General features: G+C 42.2%; 1 protein-coding gene across 1 annotated transcript in view; it reads left to right on the forward strand.

The window, feature by feature from the left end:
• The first annotated feature begins 3,248 nt into the window (after window positions 1-3,248).
• The window catches only part of CHMP3 (charged multivesicular body protein 3), a 60,025-nt gene continuing 39,635 nt past the window's right edge, over window positions 3,249-23,638 (forward strand). Inside the window, exon 1 of the mRNA XM_050753109.1 lies at window positions 3,249-3,515. Within this exon, the coding sequence (XP_050609066.1) occupies window positions 3,264-3,515 (252 nt within the window). The 5' untranslated portion in view covers window positions 3,249-3,263. The remainder of the gene's footprint in view (window positions 3,516-23,638) is intronic.

Consider the following 23,638-nt stretch of genomic DNA (forward strand, 5'->3'; position numbering starts at 1 on the left):
CACATCTATTTATATTTTTCAGAGATCAGGAGGAGAATGCACATAAAGCCTTTGAAAATGTGTGTGAACAAACATCTATGTGAACATATGGCAGGGGAGTGTGATCCTGTTAAACACTCGCTGTGTTTGGTAGGACTAAAGAGCTAGAATGCCTGCTCACTTAGTTCCTCCCACCCCCGCAGATGTGTAAGTCTTAGCAGGTGAGAGGATCTGTGGCTTGCTTCCTGAGGTCCATGTAGGAAGGACAAACTTCAGCCCTAACCTCAACTAAGGAGTGCTTTGTCCAATGCAAAAGCAGTATCAGGACACAAATGGAGAGTACATGTTACTCTAAGGATAGAGCCTAGAAAATGTGTGGAAGCAAGATGCACAGTGCAGAGGAACTGCACTGATGTGTTGATAGGGCTGTCAGTACCTATGAGCTCTATATGACATTGAGAGGCCACGTGCCAAGTCAAACCTTCCTCCACACCCTGCCAGGCCTCTCTGCCATTGATGGCCAGCTTTAGAACAAATGCAGCTTTAGGATCTGAAATGGCTGTGGCCTAAAACCTCCACCCAGAAACTGGGAAGGCTCTTTGGCACATGCTGTTTCTTTTACTCTGGATACTCTTCTTCTCTCTGCTAGCTCCTCCTTCAGGCCTCAGCTTATTTGTCATCTGCTCAGGAAGAGTCACTGATCAGCACGTTCTTCTTATAGTCAGAATTTTGCACATTTGTAGTAACACAATTTCGTTTACAACCATTGTTTAATACTATTGTCCTTCTCATCAGATTGTAGGAGATTCTTTTCTGCTCACTGCCATTTTCCTGAAGCCTATAGAATGCCTGACATATAGTAGGCATTTGAGAAATACTGTTGACTAATTGGCTATCCAGTATCCACCCACTTGAAAAAAAATGCTTATAGTTTATTCTCAAAAAAAGGAAGAAGGGTGTGGTGAAAGAGACTTTAAAAAATTCCACATTTTCAAAGAACTCCTTCAGCTTTAAAATGGAAGGAAGAAAGGAAATAAGGAAGGGAAGAAGGGAGATAAATGGAAAATGAACAAGGGTTATGAAGAAGCAAGTCACAGAAGAAATTCAAACGGCCAACAAATATATGAAAAGATGCTTATCTAGACTAGTAGTCCGGGAAATTAAAGTTAAAAACAATATTTTATGCCCTTAGATTGGCAAATTAAAAATATTGACAAAATTCACTTTTAGCATGGACTTAGGGAATAAGATTGCTGATATACACTATTGGTAATTCACAATAGTGCAATGTATATGGAAGATACTGGTATTAAGTTTTAAATTTTTAACTGTGCCTATATTTACAGGATTATTTACTAGGGAAAAACTAGAAACAACTTAATCTTATATAATAGGGAAGTAGTTAAATAAATTATGGTACATTCTTGCTATGGATTGCCATAGGTATTGACACTGATGAAAATCTCTATAAAATTTGTTTAAAAGGAAATTGTAGGACAATGTATACAACATAATATCAATTAAGTAAAAATAGGGCTGGGTGAGGTGGCTCAATGTATATAATATAATCTCAATTAAGTAAAAATAGGGCCGGCCAAGGTGGCTCACACCTGTAATCCCAACACTTTGAGAGGCTGAGGTGGGAGGATCACTTGAGCTCAGGAGTTTGAGGCCAGCCTGGGCAACATGGCTAAACCTTGTCTCTACAGAAAAACTACAAAATCAGCTGGGCGTGGTGGCTGGCACCCAGCTACTCAGGAGGCCGAGGTGGGAGGATCGCTTGAGCCTGGGAAGTGGAGGCTTCAGTGAGGCAAGATCCTGCCACTGCACTCTGGCCTGGGTGACAAAGTGAGACCCTGTCTCAAAAACAAATACATAAATAAAAATAAAAGTATATTTTCCAAAGGAAAAGGTTTCAGAAGATTCACACTATATTTAATAGTTGGTGTGAATCCTTTGAGACCTTTTCCCCTGAGGAAGTGAGAATGCGGGTTTAACTTTTCACAATGAACAGGTAGTGCTTTTTTAAAGAGAACTTTATTGAAGTATGATGGACATAAAATAAATTGCACATACTTAGTGTCCAACCTGTTAAGTTTTGATATTGTATACATCTGCGAAACCATCATCACAATCAAGATATTATCCGTCATCCCCCTAAACTTCGTGTCTCTTTGTAACCCCTCTTTTCTGCTCCTTTCCGACCCCACTCCTATCCGCTAGCAACCGCCAATGTACTTTCTGTCACTACGTATTAGTTTGCATTTTCCAGAATGTTATATAAATGGAATCACACGATTCTGGCTTCTTTCGGTTGGCAGAATTATTTTGAGATTCATCCATGCTGTTGCATTTATAAACAGTTTACTCTTTTTTATTGCTCAGTACTATTCCTCCGTATGGATCAATCACAACTGGTTTATCCATTCTCTTGTTGATAGACATTTGGATTGTTTCCAGTTTACGGCTATTACAAATAGAGCTGCTATGAGCATTTGTGTACAAGTCTCTGTAAGAACGTATGCTTTTTTCCCTCTTGAGTAAATAGCTAGGAATGGAAGGCTGGCTTTGTTTAGCATTTTAAGAAATTGCCAAAATGTTTTCAAAGCTGCCGAACCATTTTATGATTCCACCAGAGACAGGAGTATGGGGCTGAGGTAACAAATGGTCCCTTCACCATCCTCGATGAGGTAATGACAGTAACCATCAGCTCACCGTATAGGCCTAATCAGGGACTGTCCGTGCTAAAATGTGTCTAGTTCTCTTTAGTCAGACTCCTTTGAGAGTGTGATTAGGCTCACGGTCGGTGTGGCGTGTAGGACGGCACACACATGGACAAATGCTAGGCAGGAATCGCCCACGCTGTAAAGGGCGATGGCCTGAACAAAAACTACCGCAGTTGGGATGGAAAGGAGAGGGCTGAAGTTAGAATGGTTGGGAGTTGGTAGGAGGGGAGAGAGGAGGACGCCTAGGGTTTAGCGACCAGGTGATGGTGGTGCAAGCAGACGGGAGGAGTGGGTTGGCGGGAGGAAAAAGAGGCCATTTTTGGTTTGTCACCTGTGAGTCGCCTACTGGACACAAAGACGAAGCTGTCGGGAAAGTGATGGTAAGTGTACACGTCTGCGTGGAGATCCAGACTTCTGGTGCAACATCTAGGTTTAGGTGAAGTATCAGAAGCAGTTATAGTCAACACATTCGTATCTTTCAGAGCAATCATTTCTACACCCCACGAAAAACACCGAATCCGTGGTCTCCCCTACACAGACACGCCCAGAACATGCGCAATGACGTCAGCCTTGTTGACTAGTATCCCACTCACTCAATTCTGCGCATGCGTACCGCGCATGCGCACCATCCTCTACTGCGGCCGCTCCCTACTCTGGGCGTCGGCACTACCTCCCTCTCCGTGGGCCCCGCCCCGGCGGCTGCCCGTGACCTGCCTGGGCGCGGGGAACGGAAAGCCGGAAGGGGCAAGACGGGTTCAGTTCGTCATGGGGCTGTTTGGAAAAACTCAGGAGAAGCCGCCCAAAGAACTGGTAAGGGCTACGGCGGCGGCAGATAAGCGGGTGGATCTGTGTGGGGCGAACTGGAGTTGGTAATTGACAGGACACTCTTCTCCCCACCGCCTGCCCGATACCGACCGGCCCCCATTTCCGGGGCCTCCCACTCGACTGGGGGGCCCGGAGGAAGAATCTTTAGGAGTTGGCTTTGGGGAGCGAGAGCTCCTGGTGCCACTCTCTACCAGGTAGCCGAGGGGTGGATGAAGAGTTTCTTCACCTCGCCACCGAGCGCGTAGGCAGCGACACCGTCCTGGCCTTGGAAACCCCTTCCCCCTGCGCGCGTTGGTACGACCCGCCCGGAACCTTTTCCCTGCGTAGGCCCCACCCCTCACGCCCGTCTGCGGACCCGCCGGAGAACCTTCCCTTGCCCGGAGCGTTGTTTGGAGCTGGCCGGGTCGCGTCTGCCGGAGGAGCATGGCACCTGCCGCCTGTTCTCGGTCCTCCCCGTTGTGTTGAAAAGGAGACTGTTTCCTCTTTCCCCAGCCCTACAACCTTGTGTTGACCCTTGTTACATATTATAGCAGGGCAGGGACTCGACCCAGAAGGATGTTGCAGAAGATAGCTCCGGACCCAGCTTCGAATTCTCATTACCTATTAATTGAGATAATATTGGGAGGCAAGCAGTTGAAAGTTCCCTGCAGTCAGTCAACCTAAGTTTGAATCCTGCCTTTCCACATCTCACCTCTGTGATCTCTGGAAAGTTCACTTCTCAGTGCCTTAGTCTTCTCGTCTGTCAAGCCAAAATAATAGTAGTGTCATCTCAGAGTAATTGAAGATTCAGGGATGTAAAGTTTTCATATTCGTAGTTAGGGCTAATTCTTTAAATACGGCACAGCCTTGCTACTCAGGTGCCAACCAGCAGCATCAACATCACCTGGGAGCTTGTTAAATCTCCAGACCCACTGACTCCAGACCCACTGAGTCAGATTTTGAATTCTGACAGGCTCCCTAAGATGGGTGTGCACATCAGTGCTTTAAGAAGCACTGCTCTACCACACCTAGGTTTGTCCATAATGGAAAAAAAAATCCTGAAATCCTTTAATAAATGATCTTACCTGTTCAGCTCTAGCAGGCACATTTTAAAAACCAATCTTATGCATCTTGCAATTCCTGGCACATAATGTGCGTTAATGTAAATTTTTTGTTGTTGTTGTTAATCAAAGGCCCTAGAATAGTAGGCACTCATTTTCGTCAGGAAACTTACTAAGTTTTGCTCCTTGGTAAAATAGAAATCGTGGCGCTTAAATGAAATAACGGTGTAACATCACTTTGGAAACTATAGAACATTATATAGATGCACATTTTGTGACATCTGTATATTCTAAGATTCTTGTTATTGTAGGAGTGTGGTAGGGAGAGATTATTTATTGCCTTCAGTATTTGACCTTGGCATTGCCATTCGTAAATTGAGTTAAGATTATGGAGAAACAAAAAGATCATAGGGAAATGGTTGCTTTACTGTTTAAACTAGTCTCCAGTATATGTATTACTATACTACTATAGTATATTATACACTTAGATTGCTTTTAAATGATAAATACAATTGCTAAGAACACGATGTTAGTACACTCTTCAGTAGGGTAATCTACCTGAGAAAGCTGATTGACACTGGAAAATAGCAGGGTTGATGCATGAGATTGGTTTATAAAACTATGCTTGCCAGAGCCAAACAGGTAAGATCATTTATTGAATAAACATTTTAGGTTTTTTTTTTTCCCCATTATGGACAAGTCTGGGTATTGTAGAGCAGTGCTTCTCAAGCATTAATATGCACACTAATCATTAGGGATCTTGTCAGAATTCAAAAATCTGATTCAGTAGGTCTTGGATAAAGCCTGAAAGTTCTAATAAGCTCCCAGGTGATGTTGATGCTGCTGGTCTGCACTTGAGTAGCAAGATTGTAGAGTGAATTAAGATTAGCCCTAACTACCACCACCTTTACCTAACATATTGAACCAGGCATTGTGTTAAGCATTCTGCAGTGTTGTGAATTAGGAACTATTATTATCTCCACTTTACAGGTGGCAACCGAGGCATACAGTATTTAGGTAATGTGCCCAAGGTCATATAATTTGTGAATTACAGCACCAGAGGTTATGTATTCTAAGGCCTGTACTTAGAACTACCATGCCATTTATGCTGCGTCCCAAAGAGGGATCATAAAGGTGAAATAAGAAGCCAAAGAACTTAATTTCTAGCAAATAAACATTTTAAGAACAAGTTTGGATAGGGCACCTGATACGGTTTGGATCTGTGTCCCCGCCAAATCTCATGTCAAATTGTCATCCCGTATTGGAGGTGGGACCTGTGTATGAGGTGATTGGATCATGGGAGCGGATTTCTCATGAGTGGTTTAGCACTATCACCCTTGGTACTGTCCTTGAGATAGTGAGTTCTCATGAGATCTGGTTGTTTAAAAGTGTGTAGCACCTTCCCCCTCATTCTCTCTTACTCCTGCCATGTAAGATGCCTATTTCTTTGCCTTCCCCTATGATTGAAGCTTTCTGAGGCCTCCCCAAAAGCAGAAGCTGCTGTGCTTCCTGTACAGCCTGCAGAACCGTGAGCCAGTTAAACCTCTTTTCTTTTTTATTTTTTTTATTTTACTTTAAGTTCTGGGTTACATGTGCAGAACATGCAGTTTTGTTACATATATACACGTGCCATGGTAGTTTGCTGCACCCATCAACCCATCACCTACATTAGGTATTTCTGCTAATGTTATCGCTCCCCTAGCCTCCCACCCCCAACAGGCCCCGGTGTGTCATGATCTCCTCCCTGTGTCCATGTGTTCTCATTGTTCAACTCCCACTTACGAGTGAGAACATGTGGTGTTTGGTTTTCTGATCTTGTGATAGTTTGCTGAGAATGATGGTTTCCAGCTTCATCCGTGCCCCTGCAAAGGACATGAATTCATCCTTTTTTATGACTGCATAGTATTCCATGGTGCCACATTTTCTTAATCCAGTCTATCACTGATGGATATTTGGGTTGGTTACAAGTCTTTGCTATTGTGAATAGTGCCGCAGTAATTTTTTTTTTGTTTTCGAGATGGAGTTTTGCTCTGTCACCTAGGCAGTGCAGTGGCGCGATCTTGGCTCACTGCAACCTCTGCCTCCCGAGTTCAACCGATTCTCCTGCCTCAGCCTCCCGAGTAACTGGGACTACAGGTGTGTGCCACCACACCTGGCTAATTTTTTGTGTTTTTAGTAGAGACAGTATTTCACCGGGTTAGCCAGGATAGTCTCGATCTCCTGACCTCGTGATCCACCTGCCTTGGCCTCCCAAGTGCTGGGATTACAAGTGTAAGCCACCGCGCCTGGCCCTCTTTTCTTTTTATGAATTACCCAGTCTTAGGTATTTCTTTATAGCAATGTAAAAACCGATTAATACAGTACGACATACACAGGTATAGGAGTTCAGTGGTTGGAGTGATTATTTCTAGGCTGAGATGGTCAGAAACAGTTGACCTTTCACTGTCGTGTGTTCCATCCCCTTCCTGAATGGGTTCTTGATTATTTAGTAGGATTTTTAGTGTTAGGTGATCCACTTTATCTGGTGCTGGAGATATCCAGCCCAAGATTTTCTTCAAGTTCCTCCTCAGTTCTTCAAGGTACCCCTTCAGTTTTGATGATATGTTTTAGTTTGTTAGAAGAATGTCCATCCACTTTAGGGTCAGCTTCTACCAAGTGCTGCTAGGCTTTCTTTCACATCTGTGACTTGTGACCAAAGAAAGCGTTTTGTCACCAGCCTTGGTTACTTAGCATGAGTCTGTAATTCAAAAAAGTGCCAGTAAAGCAGCGATGGTGTATTAATCAGGGTTTTCCAGAGAAGTAGAACCAACAGGATGGATGGATAGATAGGTAGTTGAGAGGGAATTTAATATGGAAATTGACTGGGGATTTTGAAGGCTGAGAAGTACTGTGATATGCTCTCTGTAAGCTGGAGACCCAGAGAAGCCAGTGGTGTAGCTCAGTCCGGGGTTGAAGGCTGGAGAATGTAGTGAGTTGGGGTAGCACTGATGGAGGTCCCAAAGTCCAGAGAGTAGAGAACCTACAGTACTGATGTCCAAGAGCAGGAGAAGGCTATCCCAGATTCAGAAGAGAGCAAGAATCTGCCTTCTGCCTTTTTTTATATCCAGACCCTCAACTGATTGGATGATGCCCACTCACATTGGGTGGGGGCTGATCTTTAGTTCACTGATGGAAATGCCAGTCTCTTCCAGAAACACCCTCATAGACATATTCAGAAATAGTGCTTTACCAGCTATCTGGGTATCCCTCAACCCAGCTGAGGAGATATCTAAAATTAACCATCACAGATGGGAAATACTTTTTTCTCTGTAGAACTGCTGATGCACTGATAAAGTATTGAGAGCTGTATATGAATAAGAAGCCAAGTAATGTTAGTTTGGCCTTTTTTTTTTTTCTTTTTCTTTTAAGGGAGAAAGAAAATACTTCAGAGGCCAAGTGAAGGAAATTTTTTAAAGATAAGAAAAAGTTGGCAGAAATGGAAGAGGTGTTCGAGAGAGAGGGAATTGACTAAATGCTGTAGTCTCAGCTGGGCATTTTTGAGTTGGGATAAGCTTACAAGACAGCTCCTTCCGTTGGGGGCTGAAAGATGCAGACATGTGGGTCTGGGTCCTGGCACAGTATAAGCAGAGGCTAGGTGTAGTCATGTCACACCATCATGATTGTCACACATGGTACCATTTAGGCCATGGTGACAGGTCAATTCGGGCAAGTAAGATACATTATAGGTGGTTTCTCCAGAGCTCTGATATAACATGCAGCATACAGTGGGTGCTAAGCAAATATTTGTTAAATGACGAGTGAGTGTCAGAATAAAGTTTAGTAGGGTTTAAGGTCAGGTAGTCCCAAGATGAGCAATATTTCAAGGAACTCTCTAGGGAAACATTAACTATATTAGGAGCCTCTACAGACTAAAGTCTTTGCCCCTGCACAAACTTTGATGGAGACATCTTAGTGGTGAAACCTATTCTGTTTTAAAGGATGCAAGTAAAGACCAGACTGGGCCTGCTGAGGATGAGGATGCCTTAAAATCCATTTAGAAACCTGTGACAATCTTGGGGTGGGAATCAGGAGGACATGGAATTCTGCTGGAAAGAGATTCTTCTCTTAGACTTGAGGTTCTGCTGGGAAAATTGTTCTGTCTTACTTAGGGACTTCACTAATTTAGTCTTGGGGTAGAGTGCCCCCTTCCGTGGCATCCGAATTCTTAAATCATGTGACTAACTTATGTTCTTAGACTGGGTCATGACTCGTGGTTGTGGATTCTATCAGAAAAGTGAAGAAAATGAGAAGGGGAGCTGGAGAAAAAGATAAAGCTTCATTCACTTAGTTCGTACAACAAATATCGAGAGATTTTGGTGTGCATTGGATTGGAATAAGGTTTACAAAAATAAGACACTATATGATGACTTAAAAGAATGTGGAGGAGACTGACATGTAAGTAAACACTATAGGGAGATAGGAGCAATAATTTAAGCATGTACAAAGTCTTTGATGCCATAGTGGAGGGAGTGATTATTCAGAATGCGGAAGGGAAGCTGGTCAGGGAGGGTCTCTGGGTCTTGTCACAAGTGGCATTCACCAGGTGGACAGGTAGGTATAGAATCAGGAAAGGGGAGGCATCCCTAGTAAAGTGAACTGAATATCTAGGGTTTAGAAGTGTGGAACATATGTTAGAGGAACTAGGGAAAACATTCAGAATGGTTGGAGGATGAAATGCTGTTCTGAGTGGAATGCAAGAGGAGTGATGGTAGTGGTAAGATGTAACATTGGAGAGGTAGTTAGAGGGCAGATTAATAAAGGTCTGTGTGTCATGCCTACTAAAGATGGGAAGCATTCAGAACAGTGGGTTAGGGCAAGAACTAGAAGTAAGAGATTTAGGTAGGGAGGCCGGTTAGTGGCCCAGGTGATAGATGATGTGAGCCTTAGAATGGCAATGGGAATGGAGAGGATAGGATGAGTTTTAGAAATATTTAGCATAGATAGTCAGAATTTGCTGAACTACTGCATGTGGGATGAGTGCAAAGATGATTCTTAGGTTTCTGTTTAACCCTACCCCAGTCAAACCTGTTCAACCCCCTGAATGGCAGTGCCATGAGCTGAAATGGAGAGAATTCAGGAAAGGAGCAAATTGTATGGGAATGGTGATAGTGGAGAAGGAGCCAGAGCTTAGTTTTGGACAGCATTTAAGAAATGAGAGAAGACAGACACAGGGAAATCCTGAAAGAATATTTTTCTCTTCTGCTTTGTGTCCTCAGCAAAATTGTAAACTTAAGAGCAAGGATTGTATTTCTATTTATTCTCTGTCATCCACTGGGCTGGCATAATGTTGAACTTCCTCAGGAAGAGTAAAGTGCTCATCAGGTGCTTGTTTCATGGACAGAAGTAGGGATGGTGTGCCGTGTCCCACCGGCGTATCCTGGCTCAACGACGGATGAAAGAATGCACTCAGACACAGGTATCCAGTGAAAGAGCCTAGGGGACAAGGCTGCTCACAGACCCCGAGGAGGGTGTTGTAGTAATCTGGGCCCTGACAAGCCGGCCCTGCAGGCGTTTCACTACAGATTTAATGACAAAGGCTTTGAGCCAACACGCTTGTGGGTAATTAACACCCCCACCTTCGTGGAGAGAGCAGTTCTGCCGGCGGATGATTAAAGGCCAGCTTCCCAGGCCTAAGTAAACTAACTTATCTAGATCAGTTTCTTTACATCCCCTTGAGAATCTGGCTGCCTTCAGCCAAATCCTTTTCTGAAGCTTTTGTAAAATCTCCCGACCTTCCATGAAGGTTTGTATCTTTTTGCAATTTTTCCCACCACTGTGACCAATCTCCTACAATGGTGAGAGAAAACACTTGGACATTTGAAATATAGCATGATTAAGCTGATATATACTCAGCTGACAGTGACAGGAATAGGCAGATTTTGATCTAAGGTCACTTGTATTTGTTGCTTTTGGCCGATTTCTAGTTTTATGTATATTTTAGATTGTCTTGAAAGATATACAAAATCCTACATTGCCTCCAGGAGAGGAGCTAGGTAGCTGAGGGTCAAAAATGGGAAGGAAACTTATTTTTCACTATTTGCCTATTGAATTTGTTCCATTTAAATGTATTATCTAGTCTGAAATTATCTTAAAAATGTTTTCTGGAGTCAGTATTTTCCTACTTTAAATTGATTTTATGTATTTCTGTTTTTTTTTTTTTTTTAAGGATTTGCTTGTTATATTTTTCCAGTCTTTTAATTTCGCTCTTAAATATGTAAAAAAAATCTTTAATATTTTAAATTAAAAAAACAGAGGATAACATATCCATTGTGGCAGGCTGAAAAAGTCCCCCACCCCCAAAGAGATCAGGTCCTAATCCTTGGAACCTATATATGTTCCTTATTTGGAAAAAGGGTCCTTACAGGTATGACTAAATTAAGGTTCTTGAGATGGGGAGTTATTCAGGTGGCCCCTAAATGCAATTACCTGTATCCTTATAAGAGGGATTTAGAGGGAGATTGGAAATACACAGAAGAAGAGAAGGCAATGTGAGGATGGAGCAGAGAGACAGCATTGAAGATGCTGGCCTTGAAGATTGGATGATGAGGCTGCAAACTAAGGATTACTGGTAGCCATTAAAAGTTGGAAGGCAAGAAATGGATTCTTCGCTAGATCCACTAGAGGAAGCATGGCCTTCCTGCTACCTTGATTTTGGCTTAGTGATACTCAGATTAGAACTGTGAAACAGTACATTTATTATTTTTTTATTTATTTATTTATTTTTTGAGACAGTCTTGCTCTGTCGCCAGGCTGGAGTGCAGAGGTGCCATATCGGCTCACTGCATTCCCCGCCTCCCGGGTTCAATTGATTCTCATTTATGTTTTAAGTACTTTGTTACGGCAGCCTCAGGAAACAATACAGTTATATACATGCTTACTCTCTTTATCCCATTTTCTTACATCAGCACACAGAATGACAGTCACTGTCCTAAATTTGGTATGATTCCTTTCTGCTCAGCATTGTTTGTGTATTTTGAAAATGAAGTTTATTCATACCAATATATATAGATGTATTTCATGTATTTTAACTCCATGGAATTTGATTGTATAAATTTATGACAATATATTAGTTCTAAGGCCAGGAGTGGTGGCTCATGCCTGTAATCCCAGCACTTTGGGAGGCTGGGGCAAGCGGATCACTTGAGGTCAGGAGTTCAAGACCAGCCTGGCCAACATAGTGAAAGCCCGTCTCTACTAAAAAATACAAAAATTAGCCGGGTGTGGTGGCAGGCGCCTGTAATCCCAGCTACTCAGTAGGCTGAGGCAGGAGTATCGCTTGAACCCAGGAGGCAGAGGTTGCAGTGAGCCAAGATCACCCCACTGCACTCTAGCCTGGGCAACAAAGTGGGACTCCATGTCAAAACACACACACACAAACACACACACACATTTATTCTATTGATGGACTTCTAGGTTGTTTCCTTGTGTAATACAACAATGCAGTGAACATTCTAATACCTGTATGCTTGTGTATTTATGAGAGAGTTTCTTTAGGCTATATACATGGGAAGTTATTGGATCTTAGGATATGACTTCTTTGTACAAAAATACTGCCAAATTGGTTTCTAAAGGGTTGAACTGATTTATACATTTACCAGCAATGTATGAAAGTTGCTTGTCTTTAGATCTTCTCTAGCACTTGTTATTAACTGAATTTTTGACTTTTGCCAGTCTTAGAGGAATGAAATGAATATCAGGCTTTTTCCTGATTATCAGTGAGATTGAACATCTTTATCTTCTCCAATTATGTGACTTGTCATTTCACTATTGTATATATTATCATAAAGACCTTGTCAAGTTTAATTTCTTCTTAAAATAGAACACCTATGAAATGCCAAGTACTTTATTTTAAAATTTTATTATGAAAATTTTTAAATTTTTAGAAAAGTAGAAATAATAGCAGTTGTTAGTACATTTGGGCTGCTATCACAAAATACTACAAGCTGGGTAATTTATAAACAACAGAAATTTATATTCTACAGTTTATGGGGCCAGGAAGTCTGTGATTAAGGCACTGACAGATATAGTGTCTGGTGAGGGCACTGCTTTTTGGTTCATAGATGGTGTCTTCTTGCTGTCCTCACATGGTTGAAGGGGCAAAAGAGCTCCCTTGGGTCTATTTTATAAGGGCATTAATCCCATTCCTAAGGGACCTAATCACCTCTCAAAAGGCCCCACCTCCTGATACTATCACCTTGAGGATTAGGATTCAACATACGAATTTGGGGACATGCACCAACATTCATACCACAGCAAATAGTACAATGAAAACCTGTATAATCAAATGTTGATAGCACTTTGCTGTTATTTGATATATATTTTTCAGCTGAGTCATTTTGAAGTAGATTATAAATATAACACATTTTGCAACATTTCATATTGCATCTCTAGAATATATGGAAATTCTATATAACGAAAATACCTTCATATCATTGAATATCTAGTCCCTATTTAAATTTTCGCAAGTGTTCCCAGTATGTCTTTTATAACTTTTTAAAACTTAGGATTCAGTGAGGTTTGTGTTTGGCTGTTACTTGATTTTATTTAAAAATCCCGTTTTGGGTCAGGCTCGGTGGCTCACACCTATAATCCCAGCAGTTTCGGAGGCCGAGGCGGCTGGATCGTGAGGTCAGGAGATCGAGATCATCCTGGCCAACATGATGAAACCCAGTCTCTACTAAAAATACAAAAATTAGCTGGGCGTGGTGGCGCACACCTATAATCCCAGCTACTCGGGAGGCTGAGGCAGGAGAATCGTTTTAACCAGGGAGCGGGAGGTTGCAGTGAGCCAAGATTGCGCCACTGCACTCCAGCCTGGCGACAGAGCAAGACTCCATCTCAAATAATATTAATAATAATAATAATAAATAAAAATCCCCTGCTTTCTACTTATAGCATTGTAAGAATAAAGACTTGTTTGTAAAGTATGGCGTTTGTTTTGTAGAATGTTCCTTGTTCTGGATTTGTCTGTGTCTTGTGGTTAGTTTTTTTTTTCCCCCCCAACTTTTAAGTTCAAGGGTATATGTGCAGGATATGCCGGTTTGTTACATAGGTAAACATGTGCCATGGTGGTTTGCTGCGCACATCATCCCATCACCTAGGTATTAAGTCCAGTATCCATTAGCTGTTCTTCCTGATGCTCTCCCTCCCCCACCACCCCCCAAACTGCCCCCCCCTGCACTGGCTGACAGGCCCCAGTGTGTGTTGTTGCCCTCCATGTGCCCATGTGTTGTCATCATTCAGCTCCCACTTATAAGCGAAAACATGTGGTGTTTGGTTTTCTGATCCTGCATTAGTTTGCTGAGGATAATGGCTTCTAGCTCCTTTCATGTCCCTACAAAGGACATGATCTTGTTACTTTTGTGGTTAGCTTTTTTCTCTACCCTTTGCGTTTTCTATGAAATGGAAGTTGGGTCTAAGTTTGACAAGATCCAAGTTAAACAATTTTAGCAAGAATGTCTCACAGGCAACCTGTGTACTTCATAGTGTATCACATCAGGAGGCATATAATGTCTGTTTGTCTCATAATTAATGATGCTAATAACTTTAGCCACCTGGTTGAGTTAGTGACACACCAGATCTCTACATCATTTTCTTCCTTTTTATGCTAGTAACTAACCTGAGGGGTGATATTTTAGCGCCATGTGAATGTCCAGTTCTTCAGTAACCCTTCACTTAGACACATTAACGTTTATAGATGTCCCTTTCTGGAATCAGCTATTCTATAAGAGTTTTTAGAGTGGTGATTTTTCTAATTCTCTGATTTCTTTTTCATTTTTAGCTGGCAGTCTTCTGTAAAGATCTGTCTCTTATTAGCTGGGGCTATTTGGTTACCTTGACATATAGTTTCTATTGAAAATGCAGGATAAGTGCTTAATGCTCTCTATTTAATTGCTAATATTTAGAATAAAGAATTGGTATAATAGTATCCAGTGGTGTCAAATGCATTCTCTCTCCACCTGTGCCTCTCAGAAGCACCATTTTGGACTCATGGATTTTTGTATATTTAGTGTGTTATAGCCCTAACCATTATTCTGTTTGATGCTGAAAAACTTATACATTTGGTCAGTGGGAGCTATTTCAAGCCAGTTCCTATCTGCTTTTAGCATAATTTTACTGATCTTTGAATACCTCCTTGTTTTCTAGCATATATCCTGGTGTGATTTATGAATTCCTTGCCTGAGACCTGAAATCGGCCATTTCTCCAAGATGCAGTGGTTTCTTTTAGCGGGAATGCTATTTAGAAACCAAAATTTGAGTGCACATGATGCTTCTTGCTACTTGAGTGTCCCTGCTTCTAAGCGTTTTTATGGAACAGAACTAGGAAACATGTTCTTTAAAAAATCATGAAGGTGTTTATAGACCAAGTTGCTTTGAACCAACCCTTTGCCAAAACAAAAAATGTAACTATTTGAAATCACTGAAAGCTACCAGGGCAGTGAGAAATTGCAAAATCAAGATCTCAGCGAAGAGGGAAGCTCAGTTACATGAGCCCAATCTCTTGGAACTACCTTCCCTCTAAAGAGATCCTCTAATTCCTAATGCAGTGGCTGGCAAATAGAATTTGAGTAGAGTTTTTGACAAACCCTGTGGTTGGGGAGTATAAAAATTGGAGTTCATGGCCAGGCATGGTGACTCACACCTGTAATCCCAGCACTTTGGGAGGCTGAGGTGGACAGATCCCCTGAGGTCAGTAGTTCAAGACCAGCCTGGCCAACATGGTGAAACCCCATGCCTACTAAGAATACAAAAAGTAGTCGGGTGTGGTGGCGAGCATCTATAGTCCCAGCTACTCGGGAGGCTGAGGCAGGAGAATTGTTTGAACCTTGGAGGCAGAGGTTGCAGTGAGCACTACTGTACTCCAGCCTGGGTGACAGAGAGAGACTCCATCTAAAAATAAGTAAATAAATAAATAATAAATTGGAGTTCGTAAGTAGATATTCAGGGCTTTTGGTTGGGACTCTGAAAGAATACCCTTTAGCAATAATAGTGACCTGGAAATAGACTGGCTTTCACAAAGACTGAAGACCAGTTTCAAATAATCTCTATCCCCTGATAGGATTAATTACGATTAGTTAAGAACCAATTGCCAGGACACTTAAGCTGTATGTTTGCCAGAAGCAAATGTAATTCCTCTTTGGAAGAAGACAATATCATTCAGAAACTTAAATTATCCTGCAGATTTTCATATGTAGTTGTTTCTCAGTATCTGAGGAGGATTGGTTCCAGGGTCCCTCCGCCCATACCAAAATCCATAGATGCTTAAGTCCTTGATTTAAAAAGAAAAAGGTAATATTTGCATATAATCTATGTACATCCTTCTGTGTACTTTAATCTCTAGATTACTTATAATACCTAATACAATGTAAATGCTATGTAAATAGTTGTTGCACTGTATTTAGGGAATAATGATAGGATCTATATGTTCCACACAGATACAGCCAACCATTTGTTGTTTTAAAATATTTTTGAACTGTAGTTGGTTGAATCCACACATGCAGAACCCATGGATATAGAGGACTGACTGTACAATATTGAGAATTCCATTCTTAAAAAATCAGTAAATGCCTTTTATTTATTACCATTTATATGGTTACAAATATTATCTCCCAGTTTGTAACATTTTTCTTTTTTTTTTGAGATGGAGTCTCACTCTGTCACCCAGGCTGGAGTGCGGTGGCGTGATCTTGGCTCACTGCAAGCTCCGCCTCCTGGGTTCACACCATTCTCCTGCCTCAGCCTCCCGAGTAGCTGGGACTACAGGCGCCTGCCACCACGCCTGGCTAATTTTTTGTATTTTTTAGTAGAGACAGGGTTTCACTCTGTTAGCCAGGATGGTCTCCATCTCCTGACCTCGTGATCCGCCCGCCTCAGCCTCCCAAAGTACTGGGATTACAGGTGTGAGCCACCGCGCCTGGCCAACATTTTACTTTCTTAATGGAGTCATGGTGAATAAAAATTTGTAATTTCAATATAGATAAAAATAACAAGCCTTTTCCTTTTAGTGGTTATTGCTTTTGTGTCTTGTTTAAGAACTCCTTGTCTAACCTGAAATCATAAATGTGTTCTCCTATACTATCTTCTTAAAGCACCACAGTTTTGCATTCCAAATGTTTTCAGTCCACCTAGAATGAATTTCAGTGAAGGATGGAACAGGAATTCAATCATTTTGTTTTCTATTTGTCTTAAGCCGTCTCTCAGCATGATTCATGGAAAATACCCTCTTAATGGTGTTAGTATCCTTTGCCTAGTTTGGCATATAATAGACTCTCTATGAATGACTTTGAATAAAGGATAATATTTTGGTAGTGTGAAACTCTAGAGGTTCCTTGTGGTTTTCAAATATATTGTATAATTTACTAATTGATTTTTTTATTCTGTACTCCTTATGTTCTGTTTTACTGATCAATTATAAGGGCCTCTCATACTACTGAAATCCTGTCGGCACTAAATTAATATTTGTCGAATTTTCTTTACATCTGTTTTAAATTTCCTGTTGTTTATTGTAGTGGTCTTTACAATTATGAGACTTGCTTGATACATTTTCTTGAGCTCTTTGTCTTAGACTGTGTTTTTTAACTTGAACATAACATTACAGTCACCTGAAGAGATTTTAAATGCTACCTGTCATTTGGGCTCTACCCGTGGCCCAGTTAAATTAGTATTTTTAAAGGTTCCCAGTTGACTTTTGTGTAGTTCAGGTGGAGAAGCACTGGTCTGAGACATGACTGGATATCTTGGTTCTTCAGATTTCTCTTAGGTAAGTTTTTCTTTTTTGCAAAGCCCCTTTTGATTTTATAAGTTTAAAAGGAATTTCTCTTTTTGACAGATTTTATGAAACTTTTACTCTTTGACATTTAAAAACATACATAGAAAGTTTCTGAAGATTGTTACATAAGTGTTATTTATGGCTGAAATTTTTTGTCCCATCACATTTTGTATTCCATGCAATTAAATTCAACAGATATTTATTGTCCTTTGTGCCAGGTATTATGCAAGGGCTTGGTGAATAAGAGAAGGTCTTTGACTTTCTGGAGCTTATAGTCTATACTTGTAAGTAGCTCTCCAAAAGAGGTGGGGGTATAGGGTGCTGTGCAGTTGTACTGCCTGGAGGGTTGAACCTATTCTGTGAGTCAGGGAATGTCTCCCTGAAGTAACATTTAAGCTGAGACTTTAAGAACAAGTTCAAAAAACACATTCTTTAGATAAACTAGACTTTTTCAAAGTTAAAAACTTTTGTATTTCAAAGGACATTATCAAGAAAGAAGATTTTCTTGAATGGAAGAAAATATTTGCAAATCATGTATCAATGAAAGGTCTACTACTATCAGAATGTATAAAGAACTCATACAACCCAACAAACAGACAACTCAATTAAAAAATGGACAGAAGATACGAATAAACAGTTCTCCAGAGGAGATATAGAAATGACTAACAAGCACATGAAAAGATGTCCAATTTCAGCCGGGTGCAGTGGCTCATGCCTTTAATCCCAGCACTTTGGGAGGCTGAGGCAGGTGGATCACCTAAGGGCAGGAGTTCGAGACAAGCCTGGCCAGTGTGGTGAAATCCCATCTCTATTGAAAACTCAAAAATTAGCTGGGCATGGTGGTGAGCACCTATAATCCCAGCTACTTGGGAGGCTGAGGCAGGAGAATCACTTGAATGCTGGAGGCGGAGGTTGCAGTGAACTGAGATTGCGCTAAGGGAGGAGACCACCCCTCATATCGTCTTACGCCCAATTTCTGCCTCCAAAGAAAGAAGAAGTAGAAACTAAAAGGCAGAAATGAAATCCACAGGCAGACAGCCCGGCGCCACACCCTGGGCCTGGTAAAGATTGACCCCTGACCTAATCGGTTGTGTTATCTATAGATTACAGACATTGTATAGAAATGCACTGTGAAAATCTCTATCCTGTTTTGTTCTGATCTAATTACCGGTGCATGCAGCCCCCAGTCACATACCCCCTGCTTGTTCAATCAATCACGACCCTCTCACATCCACCCCCTTAGAGCTGTGAGCCCTTAAAAGGGACAGGAATTGCTCACTCGGAGAGCTCGGCTCTTGAGACAGGAGTCTTGCCGATGCCCCCGGCCGAATAAACCCCTTCCTTCTTTAACTTGGTGTCTGAGGATTTTTGTCTGCCGCTTCTCCTGCTACATTTCTTGGTTCCCTGACTGGGAAGCAAGGTGATTGGCGGATGGTCAAGGCAGCTCCTTAGGCGGCTTAAGCCTGCCCTGTGGAACAACCCTGCAGGGGACTCCGACCAGCCTGAGTGACGCGGATCCTGAGAGTACTCCCGGGTAGGCATTTGCCCCAGTGAGACGCTTCGCCTGAGCAATGTGTGGCAGGCCCCCATGGAGGATCAACGCAGTGGCTGAACACCAGGAAGGAGTGGGCACTTGGAGTTTAGACATCTAAAACTTGGTAAGACTAGTCTTTGAAACTTGCCCACTCCATTTGAGTGGAAGCATGGCCTGATCACCCACGGTGTGCCTGTACTGGCACTATGGTTTTGTTTTTGACTTGACTTGGATTGCGTGATACTTTGGTTTTGGTTTTGACCTGGCTTGAATTTCCAGATACTCTGATTTGGTTTCGATTTGGGTTTGGTGTAAACTACAAAAGTGTGTGTGTGCCCTTTTTACCTGTTGTTTTGTGATGTGTGTGTGGTGTGAGTGTGGTGTTTTGTCTCAAGGAAACATGGGTAGGCATAAAGTAAGCCCACCCCACTAGGAGCTATGTTGAAAAATTTCAACAAAAGGATTTAAGGGAGACTATGGAGTACTATGAAACCAGGAAAACTTAAAACTTTGTGTAAGATAGACTGGCCAGCATTAGAGGTAGGTTGGCCATTAGAATGAAGCTGGACAGGTCCCCTGTTTCAAAGGTATGGCACAAGGTAACCTGTAAGCCAGGGTACCCAGACCAGCTGCGGTACATAGATACTTGGTTACAGCTGGTTTTAGACCCCCCCACCCCCAACACACAGTGGTTCAGAGAACAGCAGCATAAGCGGCTGGCAGAGGCAAGGAAAGACCAGCAGAGAGAGAGAAAGGAAAGAGACAGAGGAAAAGAGGCAAAAAGAGAGAAAGAGACAGGCAAAGAGGGAGTCAAGGAGAGAGAGAGAGAGATTAAGAGAGAGGCAGAGAGCGAGAGAGAGAGAGAGAAGGATAGAGGCAAAAGGAAAGTCAAAGAGAGAAAGATGATTTAACATTAACCACTGATAATTCCCTTAACCCAGCAGGTTTCCTAATAGGAGATCTAAATCTTAATTGCCATACGGATGTCTGACTGGACCTAGGAGGAACTCCCTTCAGGACAGGATGATTGATGGTTCCTCCTGGGTAACTGAAAAAAACAAAAAACTAAAAGTCTTTTAGCACATGTACTACCCCTAGAATTTCTAGTAAACCAGTACCAGCCTGAAGATCACATTCTTATCAAAGGGTGGAAAGAAGAAAAACTTGAGCCAGCCTAGGAAGGACCCTACCTTGTGCTGCTAACCACCGAGACTGCCGTTCGTACAGAAAAAAAAAGGATGGCCTCATCACACCTGAGTCAAGAAAGTGCCACCCACTCCAGAGTCGTGGACCATAGTCCCAGGGGAAAACTCTACCAAACTAAAGCTAAGAAAAATTAAACTCTTTTCATCTATTCTATTACTCTTTCTTCTTTCCTTGTTCTATTGCTGACCATCTAGTCAGCAACATAACCAAGTCAATTTCACCACAAACTATTGCATATAATGCTTGCCCTGTTATACCCTGTGAGGACTTGCCAAGTCAAAGACAGCTTTCTATTTCAGAAAAGCACTTTTGTCCCTCCTGACTCTCCTCAGACTGGGCATTAGTAAACTAGGACCATTTAATCCAGGGAGATTTCGATAAAGACCCCAGTGCCAACCAGGAGTCTTGCCCCCCAATGTAGAGCTTTCATGCCGTAGTTGGTCCAGCGTTCTATGGACCACTGCAGAGCAAGGATGGGTAAACTAGGACCATTTAATCAGGGGAGATTTCGATAAAGACCCCAGTGCCAACCAGGAGTCTTGCCCCCCGATGTAGAGCTTTCATGCTGTCGTTGGTCCAACGTTCTATGGACCACTAAAGAGCAAGGATGGGTAAACTAGGACCATTTAATCCAGAGAGATTTCAATAAAGACCCCAGTGCCAACCAGGAGTCTTGCCCCCCGATGTAGAGCCTCCATGCTGTAGTTGGTCAAACGTTTTGTGGACCACTGAAGAGCAAGGATGGACCGCCCCAACTGGTTTTTGTAATTTCCTTAAGACCATACATTCATTTTACTAGAGGATCATAGAAGTTAAAGACTTAAAACAAACTTTAGCAATTAAGACAGGATACTAAGATGCAAATGCCTGGTTAAAATGGATCAAATGTTCCATCTGCATGTTAAACAAAAGCAAATGTTATGCTTGTGCACATGACAGGCCAGAGGCCCAGATTGTCCCCCTTCCACTAAGGTGGTCCTCCAGTCGACCAGGTGTAGGCTGCATGGCAGCTGTTTTCCAGGATTCTACAGCTTGGAGTAATAAGTCGTGCCGGGCTCTCTCTTCACCCTGCGGTTCAGCCCCCGAGGGCCGTCTAGCTTCCATCTCCCAACACTAAGTTCACTTCGTGTCTCTCACGACAGGGAGGAAACATAGCATTCCTGGGAGACCTGAAGGGATGCGATGAGCTTAAGAATTTTCAAGAGCTTATCAATCAGTCAGCCCTTGTTCATCCCTGAGCAGATGTGTGGTGGTATTGTGGTAGACCTTTACTGGGGACTCTGCCGAATAACTGGAGTGGCACTTGTAGTTTAGTCCAAGTGGCTGTCCCTTTCATCCTGGCATTTCATCAACCACAGGGAGAAAAAATAAGACATTGTAAAGTGAGAGAAGCCCCTTGTGGGTCTTTCGACTCTCATGTCTATTTAACACAACTGGAGTCCCACAAGGAATACCAGGTCAATTTAAAGCTGGAAATCAAATAGTTGCAGGATTTAAGTCAATATTTTGGTGGGTGACTGTTAATAAAAATGTAGATTAGATAAACTACATCTATTACAACCAACAGCAACGAGGTTTTCATGAGTTAAAAGAAAAACTCATGTTGGCCCTGGCCCTAAGGCTACCTGATCTGACAAAACTCTTTACACTCTATGTGTCAGAAAGAGAAAAAATGGCAGTTGGAGTTTTAACCCAGACTGTGGGACCCTGGCCAAGGCCAGTGGCCTATCTCTCAAAACAACTAGACAGGGTTTCCAAAGGCTGGCCCCCAGGTCTAAGGGCCCTAGCAGCAACGGCCCTGTTAGCACAAGAAGCAGATAAACTAACCCTTAGGCAAAACCTGAATATAAAGGCTCCCCATGCTATGGTAACTTTAATAAATACCAAAGGACATCATTGGTTAACAAATGCTAGATTAACCAAGTACCAAAGCTGGCTATGTGAAAATCCCCACATAACCACTGAAGTTTGCAACACCCTAAACCCCACCACCTTGCTCCTGGTATCAGAGAGCCCAGTTGAACATAACTGTGTAGAGGTGTTGGACACAGTTTATTCTAGTGGGACCAACCTCCGAGACCATCCTTAAACATCAGTAGACTGTGAGCTGTACGTGGATGGGAGCAGCTTCGCCATCCCCTGCAAAATGACTCGGACGAAGACGACAAGCCCTGCTCCAGTCACACCCGGAAGCTGACTGGTCCATGCATGGCCGAAGCATGAGGAAACTCATCACGGGACTCATTTTCCTTAAAATTTGGACTTATACAGTAAGGACTTCAACTGACCTTCCTCAGACTGAGGGCTGTTTCCAGTGTATACATCAAGTCACTGAGGTAGGACAAAAGGTTGCTATGGTCCTATTATTTTATGGTCATTAGAAGTGTACTGGAACCTTAAAAATAACTTGTTTGTATAATGTTATTCTATACAAGATATGTAGCCCAGGAAATGACCAACCTGATGTGTGTTTTGCCTCATCTGAGCCTCCCATGACCACAGTTTTTAAAATAAGATTAAGAACTGAAGACTGGTAGGGACTCATAAATGATATCAGTAAAGTGTTAGCCAAAACAGAAAAAAAAAAGGGTGCCCAAACAAGTCACCTTGAAATTTGATGCCTGTGCCGTCATTAATAGCGATAAGTTAGGAAGGGGATGTGGCTCTTTTAGTTGGGAAAAAGGCTATATGACCAAAAATAAGTATATTTGTCATGAATTAGGACTGTATGGAAATGAATGTGGCTACTGGTCTTGTGTCATTTGGGTCACTTGGATAAAAAAATGAAGAGGATCCAGTCCACCTTCAGAAAGGAAAAAATGGCCCTTCCTGTACTAAGGGACAGTGTAACCCCTTAGAGCTAGTAATAACCAATCCCCTGGATCCTCTCTGGAAAAAAGGGGAGCGTGTGACCTTAGGAATTGATGGGGCCAGACTGGATCCTCGAGTAAATATCTTGGTTCAAGGAGAAGTTTACAGACGCTCTCCTGAACCAGTGTTTCAAACTTTCTATGATGAGCTAAATATACCAGTACCAGAAATTCCAGGAAAAACAAGAAATTTGTTTTTGCGATTAGCTGAGCATGTAGCCCAGTCTCTCAATGTCACTTCATATTATGTATGTGGAGGAACTGTAATGGGAGATCAATGGCCATGAGAATTCTGAGAATTAGTACCTACAGACCCAGTTCCTGATGAATTCCCAGCTCAAAATAATCACCTTGATAATTTCTGGGTCCTAAAAGCCTCAATTATTGGACAATATTGCATAGCTAGAGAAGGAAAAGAATTCACTCACCCTGTAGGACGACTTAGTTGTCTGGGACAGAAACTGTATATTGGTACCACAAAAACAGTCACTTGGTGGAGTTCAGATCAAACAGAGAGGAATCCATTCAGCAAATTCCAAAAGTTGCAAACCGTGTGGACCCACCCGGAGTCCCACCGGGACTGGACAGCCCCCACTGGATTATATTGGATATGTGGGCATAGAGTTTATGCCAGATTACCTGACTAGTGG

Source organism: Macaca thibetana, chromosome 13, assembly GCF_024542745.1.
Source record: "Macaca thibetana thibetana isolate TM-01 chromosome 13, ASM2454274v1, whole genome shotgun sequence".
Taxonomy (NCBI): Eukaryota; Metazoa; Chordata; class Mammalia; order Primates; family Cercopithecidae; genus Macaca; species Macaca thibetana.